The sequence below is a fragment of the Zeus faber genome (genome assembly GCF_960531495.2).
Source record: "Zeus faber genome assembly, chromosome: 3".
In the NCBI taxonomy this organism is placed as follows: domain Eukaryota; kingdom Metazoa; phylum Chordata; class Actinopteri; order Zeiformes; family Zeidae; genus Zeus; species Zeus faber.
This window is the reverse complement of record NC_137190.1, coordinates 27752598-27770097: the sequence shown is the minus strand read 5'-3', so window position 1 is coordinate 27770097 and position 17500 is coordinate 27752598. Positions and strand designations below refer to the sequence as shown.

Genomic DNA, 17500 nt, shown 5'->3' with positions numbered 1-17500 from the left:
ATCAAAATGTCAGGCGATGACAAAACACCCTTGCCTCTTATTCTCTCTCTCTCTCTCTCTCTCTCTCTCTCTCTCTGCCCGTCTCCACCAAGCTAGTAATTTACAGTACTATCAATTAGAGATTTGTGCATCTCGTTTACTCTCTTCCTGAGGCGAGGCCACAGTGTATTTACACTGTATTTGATGATGGGGGTTAATATAAGGGCGAGGAGTACACAAGCCTCTTTCAATTACAGGCAGAATTAAGGATAATTTCCAGGAGCCTTTGATGACAGAAGAGAGCAGAACAAACGCACGCGCACGAAAGGCCCATATTCTCAGGGTGGAAAGCTCGCGCAAACAAGAGCTGTGGCACGCGAGAGGTGTGGCGGCGGTCACAGCTGGTGTCAAAGACGGGGTTCGGTTTACCTAGACCAATGGGAGGAAGGCAGATAGACACTGAAAGAGATGCCTATTTCTTTGCTTTGTTTTGGTTGGAATTTCACTTGGCTGCATATCAATCTGCATGCACGTGTGTCAGCCTTTACTTTAATGAATGATAATTTAAGACTTAACGTGACTTTTACAGACTTCAATGAAATGAGGTCTGCAATGAAGTCAACCTTCCCTGACTAACCCTCCAGTGAACCACAAGACAAGTCAACGAGAAATGGGGGGATTTGTCCTATGTGGGCAGGTGGGAGGCTTTAGTCAGTAACTTACATTTTAATAAAATAAAAAATAAAAAATGGCCATTCTCGATTCCATTCGATGTATCGTTTTTTGTCCGCCTTTTAAAAAAATAGTTTTATCGTGGATTGTTGTATTATTCCATTTATATTTATTTTATTACATTTTTTACTATATATATTTATATATATATATATAAAATTGTGAGATAGAATTCCTTCCATATAGTTTACATAACGTCAATACATATCAATAACAGCAATATCCTATTTTTTCTTCTTTATTATCTCTTTATTTATTCAAAATCCATAAATATGTGATACATTATTATTATCACAATATAGCACATATTATATCACAAAGTACATCACAAACAATATGTTAAAATCAAGTATCAGACAATAAACTATTGTTTAAAATAAAATAAATGACTACGAAACTGTCTTCTGTGCTCTGATTGTTACTTATTTGTTTATTATTTTGTAAATAACAAACAAACAAAAAACACACAAACACACACACACACACACACACACACACACACACACACACACACACACACACACACACACACACACACACACACACACACACACAGAAACAGAACGCTCTGTCTTCAAGCCCCATGTATTGTGGAGTTAGAGGGAGAGAAATGACTTCTGGGGGGCTTTGACAAGAGCTGGATCAGATCTTGGCTTTAGATCAGCACACCCTCAAACACACCCTCCACATAACACACACACACACACACACACACACACACACACACACACACACACACACACACACGACCACACACACACACACACACACACACACACGCATCCATACCACTCACAACGTCTTCATTTCCACACAGTCCATACCTTCCCAACGTAAACACGTATGATAGATCAATGTCAGCCACCTTTTGGTCTCCATACCACGTGAAGAACGTTGCAACATTTTTTTGGGGCGGGATGTGTGTGTGTGTTTTTTTTTTTGCTTCTGCTTCCATGGGAATTGGAGAGCGATCCCTTTGAATTCTCGGGACGGAATTCCAAACGTGTGAATCAGGGGTAGCGGCTTGGACCATTCGAGCTCGACCAAAACAAGTGAAAACACTGTATGAGATTTTTAATGGGATTAGAATGCTGGCGAGTGTGTGTGACACAAGCGTGTTTCTGTGTGTGAGTGTGTGTGTGTGTGTGTGTGTGTGTGTTTACGTTGGATGCAGACTGCTGAGGGCCTGAGTCACGCGTCGGGCTGATGTATTTGTTTGGGTCGGAGGGAAAACATGAGATGACTGACTCATTAGCGTTGCTGGGGAAGCAGAGAGGAGGTTGAACGTCACTCTCCGCAGCGCTCGGCTACCAAACAGTGAAGTGGAGATGTATATTGCGCATTCCGGACCAGGAACCGTTTCCAGCCTTGGCTTAACAACCCATCGTATTTGGAGGTTTATTGGGCAGGGTATCTAGAACATGTTTTACACTACGATCATCGCATTTTGTCCATTTTCACTTTGACAATGGCAATAGGGAAATTGAATGAGCGTTGATCATTTTGGAGCGAGAAACTCGAAAACAACAAACTAAATGTTAGTAAATTGCAAAAATGTGCTTTTTGCAATTTGTGCAAATAAAAACCCAAATAATGCCATAAAAGAATACCATGAGGATGCATTTAAATGAATTTTGGAGGTGATTACATTCTTTTGTTCTCTTCCAAAGATAACATAATACATCCCGTAATAAGCTAGATAGTACATGGTAATAATTCATATCTATAATTTATACCCTATATACACATAACAATAATTTATCCTGTGCATGGTATTACATTTTGTATATTCGGTATATATTTATATATCTGACAATTATTTTTTTTAAGCTATTTGTATATATATGACAATTTATATTTATATTTTATTATTTTATTTATAACATCACCTTTTATTCTGTTGAATTTCATTATTATTGTTTTTTTTTTTTAATGCTTTTATGTTTGCATTTGTAGTGAAACCGCAAACAGAACAAATTCCTAGTATACGTATATATTCTGATTCAGATTCTGATGATGCTTTCCTTCTTTCCCCTCCCTCTCTCCATCTCTCTCTCTCTCTCTCTCTCTCTCTGTGTCTCGCTCTCTTTCTCTCTCTCATCCTCGCATCACCACTCCCTCACCCCTTCTCTTTCACCTACATTTTCAGAAGTCGTCTACTGCGGTCATTTTCACTATGGTACACTCAAAGGACAAGTAAATTAGGTCATTAAATACACAAGTGTATATGTGGGTTTGTGTTCAAATTTTCTGTGTGTATCCCGTGTGTGTGTGTGTGTGTTGTACCCCTTTCCCACTGTGCGAAAAACCTGGTAACACCCGCTAACATCCGGCATTGGTCATGAGTGGGAAAGGAAAAACTTGGATTTCAGACCCGGGAAGAATAACCCTGCAATAGATACGGGTTTTAACCGACTCCACCCCATTCGGCTCCGATGTGAACAGGACAACTGGGTCGACCCGCTAATTTTGGCCCTTTTTCCGGTACCAACACGTGTTGAAGTTCCAGACCTTGGCGCATAAATAGACAGGAATATCCATGTATCACTCCATCATTTCATATCCTATTTAGAATCCAAAATCAAAATCAGAAGTTATTGACTTTTTTTCTGCATGGGGGAGCATGAAATATTATGAGTGTGGGGATCGCACCGTGGGGAGCACAGCGGAGAACCCCCACGCTCCCCGCCGGGCTTCGCACCACTCCAGCATTGCCCCAAGCTGGTCCCCGCTCCCCGTCGCCGAAGGACCCGCCACTGTAGTGTTGGGCTGTTTTCGTCGACCAGATTTTTTTGAACGGCTCAAAATACCTCCACCCCCCAAAGATTTACAGTTTTATGTCGTTGTTTGTTTAAGTTACTGTGTACTCTACCATTGTGTGTGTGTGTGTGTGTGTGTGCGTGCGTGCGTGCATGCGTGCGTGTGTGTGTGTGTGTGTGTGTGTTCTGCTCACCTGTGCAGCCCGTGGTGCCCTTGCGGACGGAGTACCCCAGGTCGCAGTGGCAGATGAAGGAGCCCTTGGTGTTCTCACAGTTCCCGCTCAGGCAGATGTTGGAGTTCAGCTCGCACTCGTCCACGTCTAGACGGAGAAGAGAAGGGAGGAGAGAGAGAGAGAGGAGAAGAATGAATGGGCCAAAATCGCTTCCCATCCTTCATGGCCGTCTGAAGACTCATATCTCTCCAGACTACACCTGGACCGCTCTACCTCATGAGGATCTCTGTCCGTCTTTATTAATAATGAAAACATCTCTTCCTCTACTAATGCTACTCACTCATAGAGAGGGTTTATCACCACCGACAAAATGTACTTGTTGTAAGTCGCTTCGGAGAGTTCATATTCTAAATATGATGGACAAAACTGGATTTAACCACTAGCTCTAACGTCTGCTGGATAGATAACATTTGTCTGCCTCTAAAAAGGGGGAAACTGTAAAAAATATACAGACGGCATTTTTAGTCCCGTTAGGCCTTAAAAAAATGCAATGTTTACTCTGACCAAAAAAGGAAAGCTGTGCAGCGATGAACTCCGTGTGCATGAATGAGTGTGTCTCAGTGTGTGTGTGTGTGTGTGTGCTTGTGTGTGTGTGTGTGTGTGTGTTGAAGATCCAGGGTTCTCATTCAGTGGAACCAGACATCTAAATGTCACGCATTCCTCCCTCCTCAGCCCGTGAAAAAAATGCTTACCATCCTCTAAATCAACAATCACTATTTTCTCTCTTTCTATTCCCCCCGCCCTTGTCTCCCACTCACTCACACACACTTCTGAATTATTAAAAGAAAAAAAAAAAAGTATTTCCATGACTCATACCTGTGGTGACCTTTGAGAAACACATTGCATTGTTAAAACTAAAGCCCTGAGAACCTGCTGTCTGTTACCTATGCAGGTCTTCATGTCTTCCGAGGACATGAAGCCGTCGAAGCAGAGACACTGGTAGGTCCCCGGCGTGTTGGTGCACTGGCCTCCGTCACACGCCTCTGGGCTTTCCTCGCATTCGTCGATGTCTGCGTCGGGGGAGGGAACGCAGAGATAAAGGGTCATTGCCTTTGAACCATTTTGTTTTTGATGCAGGGGAGGAAGAGAATGGTCTCCTGTATAGAGGTATAATAAGAGCTAAAATATTGATCAAGTGAAATTCTAGCACTGAGTCAACACTCCAGATAGATAGACAGACAGACAGACAGATAGATAGATAGATAGATAGATAGATAGATAGATAGATAGATAGATAGATAGATAGATAGATAGATAGATAGATAGATAGATAGATAGATAGATAGATAGATAGATAGATAGATAGATAGATAGATATGATGGACGGGCAGACAGACAGACTGACCAGTGCAGCTCCTGAGGTCGGGCATCAGGGCATATCCACTGTGACAGCTGCACTCGTAGCTTCCGTCCGAGTTGGTGCAGAACGTCTCGCAGCCGCCGTTCTCAATGGTGCACTCATCGATGTCTGGGACGGGGGACAAAGAATATATTCATAGACCGTTAATACAAAACATCCGCCCTGTAAGTAAGTGAATCAGAGTTAAGCTCAGTTTTCTATTGCTTTGCAAAACATTTGCTGCGCTCTAAGCCTTGTGTGTGTGTGTGTGTGCACCTGAGAGCGAAAAGTGGGAGCAAACATACAATTCACGACCACGTCTGGAGGGAAGGTCTGGACGTTTCATAAAGATGGCATGTGCAAGTGTGTGACTTGAAGTATTCTACAGATTCTACCGATGTGACAGCGAGTGGGAGCTCCTTCTATAACCTGTTGTGTTGAGGGGCTGGCAGACCCGCGATCGGACTAAAAACTGAATTTAAGGCACTGAATCACTTTTGGCTTTAAAGTGGCTAAACTAAGAACAAGCTGTGTCCTCCATTGAACCGATTTTTACGCCTCTCTGCACCTGAGAACAGGGCAATCGGGTTGTTTGAGAGGAGTAGACAGTGACTGTTATGTACCTGTGCTACGCCCCCGAGAGAGCCTCATAAAGTGAATAGAGAATCTCAATTTCATTCGAAACAGTGCCTTGAAGATGAGATTTATGCTTTTTTTCCCCTACATTTTCCAGGCAAAGGAGCTCCCGTCGTGGAGATTGGTTCTACGGACCAAATAATAACTGAGGGTATAGTTTCGGTTTAATGCTGAAAATGAGTTGAATTCCCCTTTGACCTTCATAAAGAGAGTCCTCTACGGTTCTTACGTACCGACACATTCCACTCGGTTCTCCGTGGATTTGTACCCTGTGTCACATGCGCACTGGTAGCGGCCAATCATGTTGATGCACTGGCCGTTCCTGCACAGCCGGTCACTCAGGTCACACTCGTTAATATCTGTAAAAAAATAAAAATAAAAAGAAGCCAAATAAGCAAAGGAGAAATGATCCAAAACACAATCTTACACACAAAATACGGCCGTGAAAGTTGAGGGCTCAATTCCCCAACTGGGAGAGTCTGGGAGGCAGAGGTAAATGAGTCACACTCTTCCGTCCCTTTGTGAACGGCTATTTGAGTGTCCTTGAGCAAATGACCGATCTTTGGGGGATGTTTGTCAGCTTGTGTCTCTATCCATAGCGAATCATTATTACAACATGTCCTCCCTCAAATTCAAACGAAATAACCCCCTCCCTTTTTGCTTTCCTTCCCTTGTCCATCAAATATTGAAATTCTTGCCCCAAGTGGAGCAAACATGTTCAAACTATTTCCTGGAATCAGGGAAGAGCTCATACGGGCCAACTTTTGTACAAATAGTTTAGACAGGAGGGAATACCAATGATATGAAAGAGTAAAAAACAATGGAATGGCTCCCAGGCCTAGGTGAAGCGTGAGTTGAAATGGGGCTAAAAGTCATTGCCATTTTAGGGGAAATAAATTGTGATTAAAACATCTTTAATGAAAAATACCTCACTGTAGCATCAGGAGGAAGGTCTTTTTTTATGAATGAGCCAAAGCAACGTGACACTGCATCGACGGCTGAACCCACGTTTGTTTCACAGATAGCAGGATAATGAGGGTCGCTGTCTCAGCCCCCGGGTAATGACTAGCAATGACTTCTTCCTCTTAAAGCACTGGACTGGTAATAAAGAAAGTAAATGATCTGAAAGGGTGGTTAACATGGGTGAGGTCATCCACTTAAAACCAGCCCGTGCTTTGTTAGGTCATTGCAATGAAAGGCACAGAATAAGGAATAATCGTCTCATTACTATAAAGTCACTTGAAGAAGTGAAATTGCAGAAAGCAGGGCTGCTCTCTGGCCTTTCCCATTGGCCGTCAGCCATTTTTTAAAACTTTTTACAGTATACGGAGCATCGAGACAACGCTCACTATCACCCCATTAATCAAAGGATATACATCCAGGACATTAACATACACATGACCTGCGTCGAGCCCGGTCTCCAAACACGCCCTCGGCCTCAGACTAAAGCTCTGGCCAGCCCACACACAGAGACAGACGGAGGAGGAAGATCCCCAGGTCCCTCATCTCCCATGAGCCTTCTGACCAGATTCTATCACGTAACCTCTCCGCTCACACATAGGGAACTTGTATTATTTCAGATTTGCGTTTGGCCGATTGCCTTCGCGTTGTGTTTCTTCTTCCAAGAGGTTCTGCAATTGACTGCTGCAATCAGTGTTTTTGCCATTGATGTCAAATTCCACACTTGAACTTCAACTTAATGCTACTTGGCTTTTGGAAGCATCTAGAAGGATCTGTCCAATTTTTGACTACTTCTTCCTGCTTACTCCAGGTATGGCGACACCCTGAATGGGACGCCACTCTATACCCAATGTTAGGTCTCCAGCTGTAGGCGCCGATCCCCTGGGTGCTTCCTCGGCTCAAACACCCATGGAAAAGGTAGAGCACCCAGGGGAAAAAGGCAGAGGGAGAGGAAGACAAAAGCATAATTGCGCGTTACGCATAGAGGGAGCGATCGGGGCGCTAATTTGCGCCCGCCGTGCATCCATGTGCCCCCACCCCTGCACCCACTGGCAGAAACATGCAGAGGGGGAGGGAGTCTCTGATCGTTGTGCGACATAAACTGCCGCCGATGTCTCCAACTGGCCTAACCAGCTTGGATGTTGGAGAACTCAATGGGAACCAAATGCAAACCCAATGGCAGCTCGGTGCTCGCCAACAATAATTCCAGTAATACATTATTGAACGAAAAACTTAAATAAGCGGGGAGGTCAGGGTGCCTGTGATAACCTCCACGCTCACCTAGACAGGCGGTGCCGTCGGGGGAGACCTCGTGGCCATCCGGGCAGGCACATTGGAAGCTGCCCTCCGTGTTGACGCACAGGCCGCCGCGGCACAGCAGCGGGTCGCGCTCGCACTCGTCGACGTCTGGAAGAAGAACGAGCACGCGCACACACACACAGACACACACACACACACACACACACACATGAAAGCATGAGAGTTTCATCGAAATGGTCAGAGGCCCACCGGGGCTTTAGCGCACAAATGAGAAGCAAAGATTTAAGTATTTTCACAGATGGAAGAACATTGGAACTTGTAATGGCTTCTAAAAAAAGGGCGTCTCATTGTGTGTCGCCTTGTATGAGAGTCAAACATGTAATAAAGTACAATTATCTTTAAGACGTTGTGCATTGCAGTTTGACGAAGGCGAGGGAGTGTGGCGAGTGCGAGTCTGCACACACTGGAACTCTTCAAACCAGCACGTGGCTTCCAACAAAAACAGTTTACTTGTTTCCTGTACCTGTCTGTCTGTCTGTCTGTCTGTCTGTCTGTCTGTCTGTCTGTCTGTCTGTCTGTCTGTCTGTCTCTGTCTGTCTGTCTGTCTGTATTGTATCTGTCTGTCTGTACTGTATCCCGTCTGTCCCTTTACTATTCTGTTCAGTTCAGACATGTTGACCAGCACCTCGGTTTGGGTCAGTGGGAGAAGTGGGAGAAGTGGGAGAATACATGTGACTGTCTGTAAAATACAGTATGTACTTTATATATGTGTATACTATATTGTATCACTCATGTACAGAAGTTGATTCTTTTTTTTTTTTTTACGAGACACACTTTTACCTGTTGTTTGTGTCTTGCTGTTTTTCAATGCATTAACCTAAAGAAGGGAAGAGGTGCCTGGATGAGGCAACGTGACAGGGAAGACAAGCTTTTCAAAGACATTGAACCTTTTACAGTTTGGCAGTGCTCTCTGTTCTCAGATCTCAATGCCCCCCTTTGAAACAGAGTGAGAGACGGTAGAGAAGGGAATTTGAGTTCACAACTCGTGTCCTTGGAGAGTAAATACTATCTGCCGTGAGTTGTTCCGTCTGCACACTTCCGTGGAAGAAAATAAGACGGTCTTCTCGGAGAAGGACACAAGTTGTATTGTGGGGAGTATGGTATGTTTTGTATGCCGTGGGGTGGTGCAGGGAGGTGGAGAGAGAGTTAGAATTTGTGTCTTTTGAACCCTTACCCATGCAGTTTTTCATCATCATGAAGCCGCTCTCATACCCTTGGAAACACTCGCACTCAAAGTCTCCAGGCGTGTTCAAGCATGTGCCCTGTCCGCACAGGTCCGGAGATATTCGGCATTCGTCAATATCTACAGGGAGAAAGCAACGCATGGAGGTCATGTTCGAGCAAATATCGCCGTCAAAGCCGACGGTGTTGTCCATGTGTAGTAGCAGCATAACAGTGAACACAGTGATCCGGGGTATGCGGACCATCCTCAACAACTCTCAAGCAGCCGGACTCATCTTTGAGAAGATTGAGCTGAAAGTAGGCAACGCCGTTCTGCCACTTGGCTGTAATTAAGCCTTGGCAGTAGGATTCAGTGTACAAGATTGATGGGGTCTGGCTTGACTTGTGTGGAATCGCTGACGCTCGGGTGATCCTTTCGTCCGTAATGAGCACCACATATCTCAGCCACATCTCAGGAATAGAGTAAGTGCTTACATTTGAAAAACCATGTCAGATTTTAGCAGTTAAAGGAAAATTCCACTACGGGCCTGTACCATTTAGAAAAGTTGCTTACAGACAGATTAGGACAAGCTCTTAGCCATATGTCTACATCTATTCAGTACAGATATGGTTTCTACAACTAGACATCTCGACTATCTTATTTTGTCATTCTAGTGACTGATCAAGTGTTGACATTTTAATACCTTTAATACCAAATTTGCCTCTGTCAATCGGTAATTCCTTAAATGCTCCTTTGGACTTTTCATTTAAAATGTGTTTCCTTATCCTTTGCACAGTGAAGATGAATTTGCTAACTTAGTAGGCCCAACATGGAGGGCTTCAAGGCGGTTATCTCACTCACCCGTGCAGTTCCTCTCATTAGAGTCCAGGGTGTAGCCATTGTCACAGCGACAGCGGAAGCTACCAATGGTGTTCCGACACCTTCCATTGGAGCACAGGCTGTTGATCATCCTACACTCATTTATATCTGAGAAAGTGAGGATGGAAGAGGAGGAGGAGATAGAATGAATGACAAAGCAGGCAAGAGATCCACAGACGGCACACGAGAGCCGAACAGCGTTGTACCTTTGAGGTAAGGTCGGCCGTTGATGAAGTCGCCCCTGTGAGAGAACCCTGGGCCTCGGGGACAGAGCTGGCTGTAGTCCTGAGTACCCTTCTCTGGGCACTCGTCACACTCGGGGCCCCAGGCCATGCCTACAGAGCAGCAGCAGGCGTCCACGCGGTGTTTCCCTGGGATCGGTGCCCCGCAGCGCTCGTCCTCGTGGGTCAGGTAGCACTGCTCCGTACGCAGGTCTGGACACACGATAAGAACAATTCATCCAACTGTACAGCGTTTTAAGGCACCAACACATGTACACACAATCGTAACGCCATTGCACATTGAGAATCATACTCAAGTACACACAAACCCAAAACTCCATTTTGTACCCACCAATGCATGTTCTTCCGCTGGCGTCAACGGTCATGCCAGTGGGACACTGGCAGATGAAGGAGCCCTGTGTGTTCACACACTTCCCATTGACACACACCCCGGGAAACACCTCACACTCGTTTACATCTGGTGACAGGTGAGAAAGAAGCACAACAAACTAAGGAAACTACCGACAGGAAATTTAACAGTTAAAGGCTCTGCCAAATAAAGGGCGTATTTACCCCTGACGCCACCGTTCCAAAGTTGGATGCCAGTAGGACTTACCTTCACAGACATTTCCTTTGACTCTAGCATAGCCCTTACTGCAGAATGGTTCTGGAGGGGAAAAGCAGCATAGGCATAGAAGATCATCTCAGAAGGAATCAAAACTGGACCCTTTTTCTATCTGGTATTGGGGTCGTGTTACTGTTACCGTCGTGGGTACTTTTACACATGCATCTCAAATGTATTCTGTATAAAATATGACCTCACTTTGATCACAGCGGGCGCACGGGCTTCCCCATGCCTCTCCTAAGGTCGAACAGCAATGAGACTTGAGCGTTGCGCCGTTGATGTTGACCTCACAATGTTCATTGATGATCTTCAGCCAGCAGGTGCCCTTGGTGGTCTCTGTTTTGATTTTAGTAAAATGTGAAGATGCAGCATCCCTCATAAAAGCAGCCAATGGCATTTCAGACAAATACACATTCCCATTTCAGTCACATAGAATGTGGAGGTCCTCTCAACAGTAGGTCTCGGATGAATTAGCAAAGACAGGCTGAGACTTTGATGTTTTCATACCTATACATTGCAACCCAGAGCTGTCCAGCGTGCTGCCTGATGAACACAGGCACACATAGGACCCCGGACTGTTCAAGCATTCCCCGTTCACACAGGGTCTGGAGTCACACTCGTTGATATCTGCAGGATAATAAGGAAAATGTACCTGAATTTCTTTGTTCATCAGCCTCACATTGCATTAAAATATCGACTAAAATGCAGCCTGCACATTTTTAGCTCATTAATACACAAAATTCTAATCTCAAAATTAAATGAACTGGATGAACAGATGTCTTGGAAAGGTACATGAAGGGATTTCATCTTTACTCAAGGATATTCAAATATGGAGAATTTTAGTGCAATACATGGGGCTTATTTCCACGTCAGCTTCAACGAGTCAAGCTCATCATGCCGCCACGGTTACAACACCCATCTCTTTCACGGCGAACTACATGGTTTGAAATGGCAGAATGAAGGAGTGAACGAGTAAGTGAGTGAGTGAGTGAGGGAGTGAGTGAATTCCTGACCCTCGCAGACGTCCGTCTCAGGATCAAAGAGGTATCCGGTGAAGCACTGGCAGGTAAAGCTGCCCGGCGTGTTTCTGCACAGACCGTTATCACACAGCAGCCGGTTCACCAGACACTCGTCAATATCTACGGGGAAAAAACACGAGACAGGATAGACAGGAATGAGGACCACAAGGACCACACCCATCGATATAAAAGTAATCTTTCATAATCTGACGCCTAAAATTTCTTCGTGCTCCATCCAAACTTTCAAGGATGAGAATCAGTTGTTGACTTGGCTCATTGGATTGACCCAGATATCCCAGCGTTCATTTCCAAGAGAGGCACCCGGGAAGGGAAAGCCGACTTTGTTCTTCTAGAAGCATGTCTTGTCGTCCATTTTCTTCCATTTTATTCCATTTTATTCAATAAACTTTAACATTAAACAATTTTAAATATATCATTGTTTTTATTTGCACTTCAAAGTGGCAATCCATCAGATCGTCTGTGTTATAAATCCCAGAATTATGTTCGAAAGGCAGACCCCGCAACCAATAATGGAAACAGCATATGGAGGAGTACATGCATAATGCAAATATATAGAATAGCTGTTTCCTAAAAAGTGTCTGCTAAATAAAGTATCAAATATGGGATTTGTTTTATCAAATAATCTTATGGATTAACACTTTGAAATCATTGCTTTGTCGTTCACACTGCTTCCCTCCGAGCTGGGGAACAGTATTACTATTTCACAGCCGGAAACCTACCTACACAGTTTTTGCCTGATGTGTCCACCTCGAAGCCTGCGTTACAGTTACACTTGTACGTCCTCAGCATGTTTTCACACACCCCGTTCTGACAGATGTCAGGGTCCAGGGCACACTCGTTGATATCTGGGAAAATGGAAGAGATACTGTTGATATACAAACGAAAAGGGTCAAAAAAGTACGAGTTTATGAGTTAGAGCAATTGTCCTACAGAAGCAGCATGGACAAAAAACATGTGCACAGACACACACACATGCACACACAGACAGAAAACACACATACACACAGGAACTTTACCTCTGCCATCGCTCGTCGTACCGAGGTCATTGGGACACAGAGCCAGGAACTCAGCTGCAAGAAACCAAAAATGTCAAATAAAAATCCAGAAATAAATAGTTGCATAAACAGATTAAAAATATATATTTTCAACATAAATGAACAAATTAAAATATATAAATATCATAAAAATCGAATAAAAAATATCAAAATGAAAGAACTGTGTTTGGGAAAATACCAAATTTGACCAAATCCCAACGAATCTCAAAGTGGGTAATTTAATAGCATGTTATTATAGGTTTCCACGGTTTGTCATTTAGCCTCGACGTAAATAAAACGCTTCTTAATGTGGTTCAGCCCTGCTATCTGACAATATAAAGACTTTAATTGGCAGGAACTAATGAGAAGTGACTTGCCGAGCAGTGTGTGTGTGTGTGTGTGTGTGTGTGTGTGCGTGTGTGAGTGGTTGCACACACATGGGTCCACACGCATGCTCAGGGTTTTGTGTGATGTTAATATTCATACCGGAGTTTCTGACCGGACAGGGCTGGCACGGCTCTCCGAAGGCAAACTCAGTGCTGGCGCAGCAGCACTCGGACTTGGTCACGGCCCCAAATAATGGCTTCACACACTGTCCCCGCTTGTAGCCGCCGTAACAAGAACTACGCATGTGTGTGTCTGAGAAGGAGACGGATGGATAGAGGGGTGGGGGGCACGGGTTAACACATAAGAGGAAGCATGAGAGAGAGAGAGAGAGACCAGGAGAGACGTGGTGAGAAAAAAATCTATCCGGAGAACAAAAAAGAGAGAGAGAGAGAGAGAGAGAGAGAGAGAGAGATGCACTAGGATCTGGCTCAAATAAACAGACAAACAACAGAAGAAAAACAAACAGTTGTTCTCTCCCCATAATATCCAGGGATTTGAGACATTCCCTCGCGCTGATATCACCCGGGGAGTGCAACTTGCCCAGACACGGGCCCGTCTGAGACGCAGCCGAACAGCATTTCACAACAACAACAACAACACTTTTTGTTTTGTGCACACAGTAAACAAAAACAAAAAAAACAAAAAAACAAAAAATATAACATAACAAAACAAATGTCATTTGGGGGATGTGGGAATGTGGAAAATAGGCGTATAAACAAATCTGGGTGAGGGTGGAGGGGGTTGGGAGGGGGCCAAACAACATAAAAAAACAAAGGACAGGCCGTTATTATTCGAATCAAACTGTTGACTAAAAGATGTCGGTAATTACCGATGCACCCATCGGAATTGGAAAGGACGTCAACTGGAGTCAATTGGTCTCGATCTACTCGATATTCGATCTACAAAACATTTTTCTTCTCTTAACACATGTTGGGAAATTCCACTTGTTTTAAATGCGTTGGAATGGGTTTCTGGAGGGAAGGGAAGTGTCAGTATTATGAAATAAGACAGAGGCATAAAAAGGGAGGATCTTGGTAGATTCAGGTATAATCATATGGTGGTGGCAACGATACCTCATTATATCAATGATAATAGCTGAACATTTCATGACACTTGCGTTTGAGAAGGGGTTTGGTCATTTGTTTTTTTCCCGTAGCTGTGGTGACGTCCCCTGGTCATTCATATTGACAGGTGCGTGGCTACGGGCGGTCACTTACCAACGCAGACCCGTCCGTCCAGTCCCACGGCGAGGCCTGGCATGCACTCGCAGCGGAACGAGCCCTCGCTGTTCACGCAGCGGCCGTTCATGCACATGCCCGGAGTATCACACTCGTCAATGTCTGCCGGCGGGAGGGGGGTGGGGGTGAGGGGTGGCAAAGGGAGAAAGACAGGGGAGGCATGGTTAGAACTGCGCCGTGGAACCTGGAAAACAAACGCCTCAAAAATGCCCCCAGTGGTTACTGCACGTTACTACACGATGGCTTTGCGGAATGCTGGATTCTGATTGGTCAATAGCAGCATCAGAGGTCAGTTATTTTAGAATAATGACCGCTGGCTGCTAATAATGACCATTGTCACTACAGTATGTCACACTACAGTATGTCAGTAAAGACCGGCTGGCTGCACATTATCCCTCACTTGTACTTGAAGATTGCTGTGATCCTGTTGGGTGGTGTGAGTGACGCAGAGCACCGAAAATTTGGGAGGGGCCGAGTGCAGAACAGAGCAGAAATAGCCAGGAATAGCTGGTGGTTTGCTCGATTGTTCGCTGCATATCTCACGGAGCTCGATTTCCTCATGTGCTTCGGACATCAGTTCACATGTACCTCATCCAGTGGTCGCACCCAACCACTCAACCAAAAATCCTGTTTGTAGGTGTCCGTTTTCCCTGCTTATGCACTCCTCTTTTTAAAAAACGTCTTTCAAAAGCTACATTCCACATCTTAGTGCAGGTGAAATACACGGCCAGTGCGCTCCTAATATCTTTACACACAGCACTGAAATCCTAATCAGTGTCCATCTGAAATCGATCCGTTTCTTTTCGAGGCAGACGTGCATTTGTTTAATTGTTTAAAAGGAGAGCCAACATTGCAACACAGGCAGAGTTCTATGACCTCAGTAAAGAAAACAGCTTTTCCCCTTGGCTCCATCAGCAAAGTGCAATAATTACCATAATGAGTGTAAACAATGATAGTGAGTGTGTGTGCCAGTGTGTGTGTGTGTGTGTGTGTGTGTGTGTGTACATGCAAGTATGTGTGTGTGGCTGTATCAATTGGAGCGTGATTTTGTGTTTCATGATTTTGCATACGTCTATATCTGAATGTGTGTGTGTGAATATCAATGTGTCGGTGTGTGTGTGTGTGTGTGTGTGTGTGTGTGTGTGTGTGTGTGTGTGTGTGTGTGTGTTTTATGTTATGTCTAGTTGCTCTGGCGTACGAGAAGAGATTTTTCCTCAGTTTGAGGTGGAATGGGAGCCCTGGAGACCCTCTCGACTGACTACACGTTTTATTAATGACTGCATACATCAGCACACTCCACCCACACGGCTCCTCCGCTGTTTATTTATTCAGCATTTACTCGGTCATGTCTGTTCTACCGAGATCAAACGTCCGGACCCGAAGCAAGGCGCAATTTCGCCTTATGTTACGCTATTTTTTTTCTTTTCTTTTTTTTGATTAAAGCAACATTGTTGGATCCACTGCTATTTGGTGCTATTTTAAAACATGCACATTGATGTAAAGTGTCTCATGGAGCTGTATGGAAGCAAAGTTAGATCACTTGCTTTGCTACTTGCTACAAAAGTCTTCGTGAAGCATGATCGTGGGGATTATCCTTCGGCAAACATTGCATCTTTAATCAATTTAATGCTTCTATAATGGTACGGTGAGGGCAATCCCCGGCCTATGAAGAAAGTTCAGGGCAGGGTGTCTGCTGGTGCTGTTCTGAAGGGCTGGGCCCCCGCTCTCCTCCACCCACAGCTGGTCTGTCTGAGCGCTTAGGGAGTTTTCCAGGGCTTTTAGGGGGATTTCTGCTCGCTGTTCTAGAAGGCGCATAATAGAACCACAAGGAGCACCAAACTGCCATCAAAGTAGACACCTTCCAGGCAGAACTGAGCCAGCTCCGAAATACCAGCAAAACAACAAATGTGTCATTAGAATGCGTAATTATCTCTACAGAGGCGGTAATGCTTTGGTCCGTGGAATTTCATCAAGTTTTGTGGGCAGGCTTAATGAATACACTTTTATAGTCATCTCAATCTTGTGCAGGAGCCAGGACGTACAGGACTCAGTTAGTTGAGCATTTTCGGACTTTCTCAGACCACTGATGTTGAGTTGCTGTCAGGCGCCCATGAATAATTATCTTGGCTTCAATGTAAACACAAGTTATTCCGCCTTGACAGAGGTCTGCTCCATACTGAGATCTCTCTGGTTGGCAACCTTGAACGGTGTTGATCGGCTGGCGGTGGTTCTAGCATACACACCTACGCACATGCGTCCACTGTTGTCCAGGAGGAAGCCAGGTTTACAGATGCATTTGAAGCTGCCGTCTTCATTGATGCACAAACCGTTCAGACACATGTTCCTGATCAGACACTCGTCCTGGTCTGCAAACGAAGACGCACAAACAAGGGAAAAAGGAAGCACGAAGACGTCACCACTCACAAGATCTACTCTACAGAAAATATTCAGTCCAAAATGCCCTGTCTCTGACCTTGACAGTTTTTGCCATCTGTGGTGATTTCGAAGCCAGCGTTGCAGACGCAGTGGAAGCTGCCCTCAGTGTTGACACAGCGTCCATTGTTGCAGATTCGCCCGTTGGCCACGCACTCGTCCAGATCTGTAGCAAGAAAACAGGAAAGACATGAAACACACTGTCTCTGAGGGTCATTTTGAGTGTCTGTGTGTGTGTGTGTGTGTGTGTGTGTGTGTGTGTGTGTGTGTGTGTGTGTGTGTGTGTGTGTGTGTGTGTATCTGGCTGTCTCACCCCGGCACTCGGTCTTGGTGGCCGTAGACTGAAATCCAGCCGGACACTGGCAGGTGTACGAGCCAGGCGTGTTGACGCACTCTCCGTGTGCACACGGTTTCCTCTCACACTCGTCGTCATCTGAAAAACAAACGCACACAGAGCTCATCTACAGCACCTTCCGATCCCCAAAGTGTGGGGTGGGCATTGTTTGAACTTGCTTCGCCATCC

At 44.9% G+C, this 17500-nt stretch overlaps 1 protein-coding gene across 3 annotated transcripts in view; it reads right to left on the bottom strand.

The window, feature by feature from the left end:
* The window catches only part of fbn1 (fibrillin 1), a 77287-nt gene that overhangs the window by 33160 nt on the left and 26627 nt on the right, over positions 1–17500 (bottom strand). For all 3 annotated transcript variants that reach the window (XM_079997684.1, XM_079997683.1, XM_079997685.1), the window contains exons 13-32: positions 17291–17410; positions 17018–17143; positions 16788–16910; positions 14524–14646; positions 13406–13558; positions 12902–12955; positions 12605–12730; positions 11859–11984; positions 11353–11472; positions 11044–11181; positions 10837–10887; positions 10573–10698; positions 10206–10433; positions 9982–10107; positions 9133–9261; positions 7920–8045; positions 5912–6037; positions 5049–5171; positions 4588–4713; positions 3665–3790 (exon numbers count right to left, since the gene is read on the bottom strand). In XM_079997684.1, coding sequence (XP_079853810.1) covers positions 3665–3790; positions 4588–4713; positions 5049–5171; positions 5912–6037; positions 7920–8045; positions 9133–9261; positions 9982–10107; positions 10206–10433; positions 10573–10698; positions 10837–10887; positions 11044–11181; positions 11353–11472; positions 11859–11984; positions 12605–12730; positions 12902–12955; positions 13406–13558; positions 14524–14646; positions 16788–16910; positions 17018–17143; positions 17291–17410 — 2496 coding nt within the window. The remainder of the gene's footprint in view (positions 1–3664; positions 3791–4587; positions 4714–5048; positions 5172–5911; positions 6038–7919; positions 8046–9132; positions 9262–9981; positions 10108–10205; positions 10434–10572; positions 10699–10836; positions 10888–11043; positions 11182–11352; positions 11473–11858; positions 11985–12604; positions 12731–12901; positions 12956–13405; positions 13559–14523; positions 14647–16787; positions 16911–17017; positions 17144–17290; positions 17411–17500) is intronic.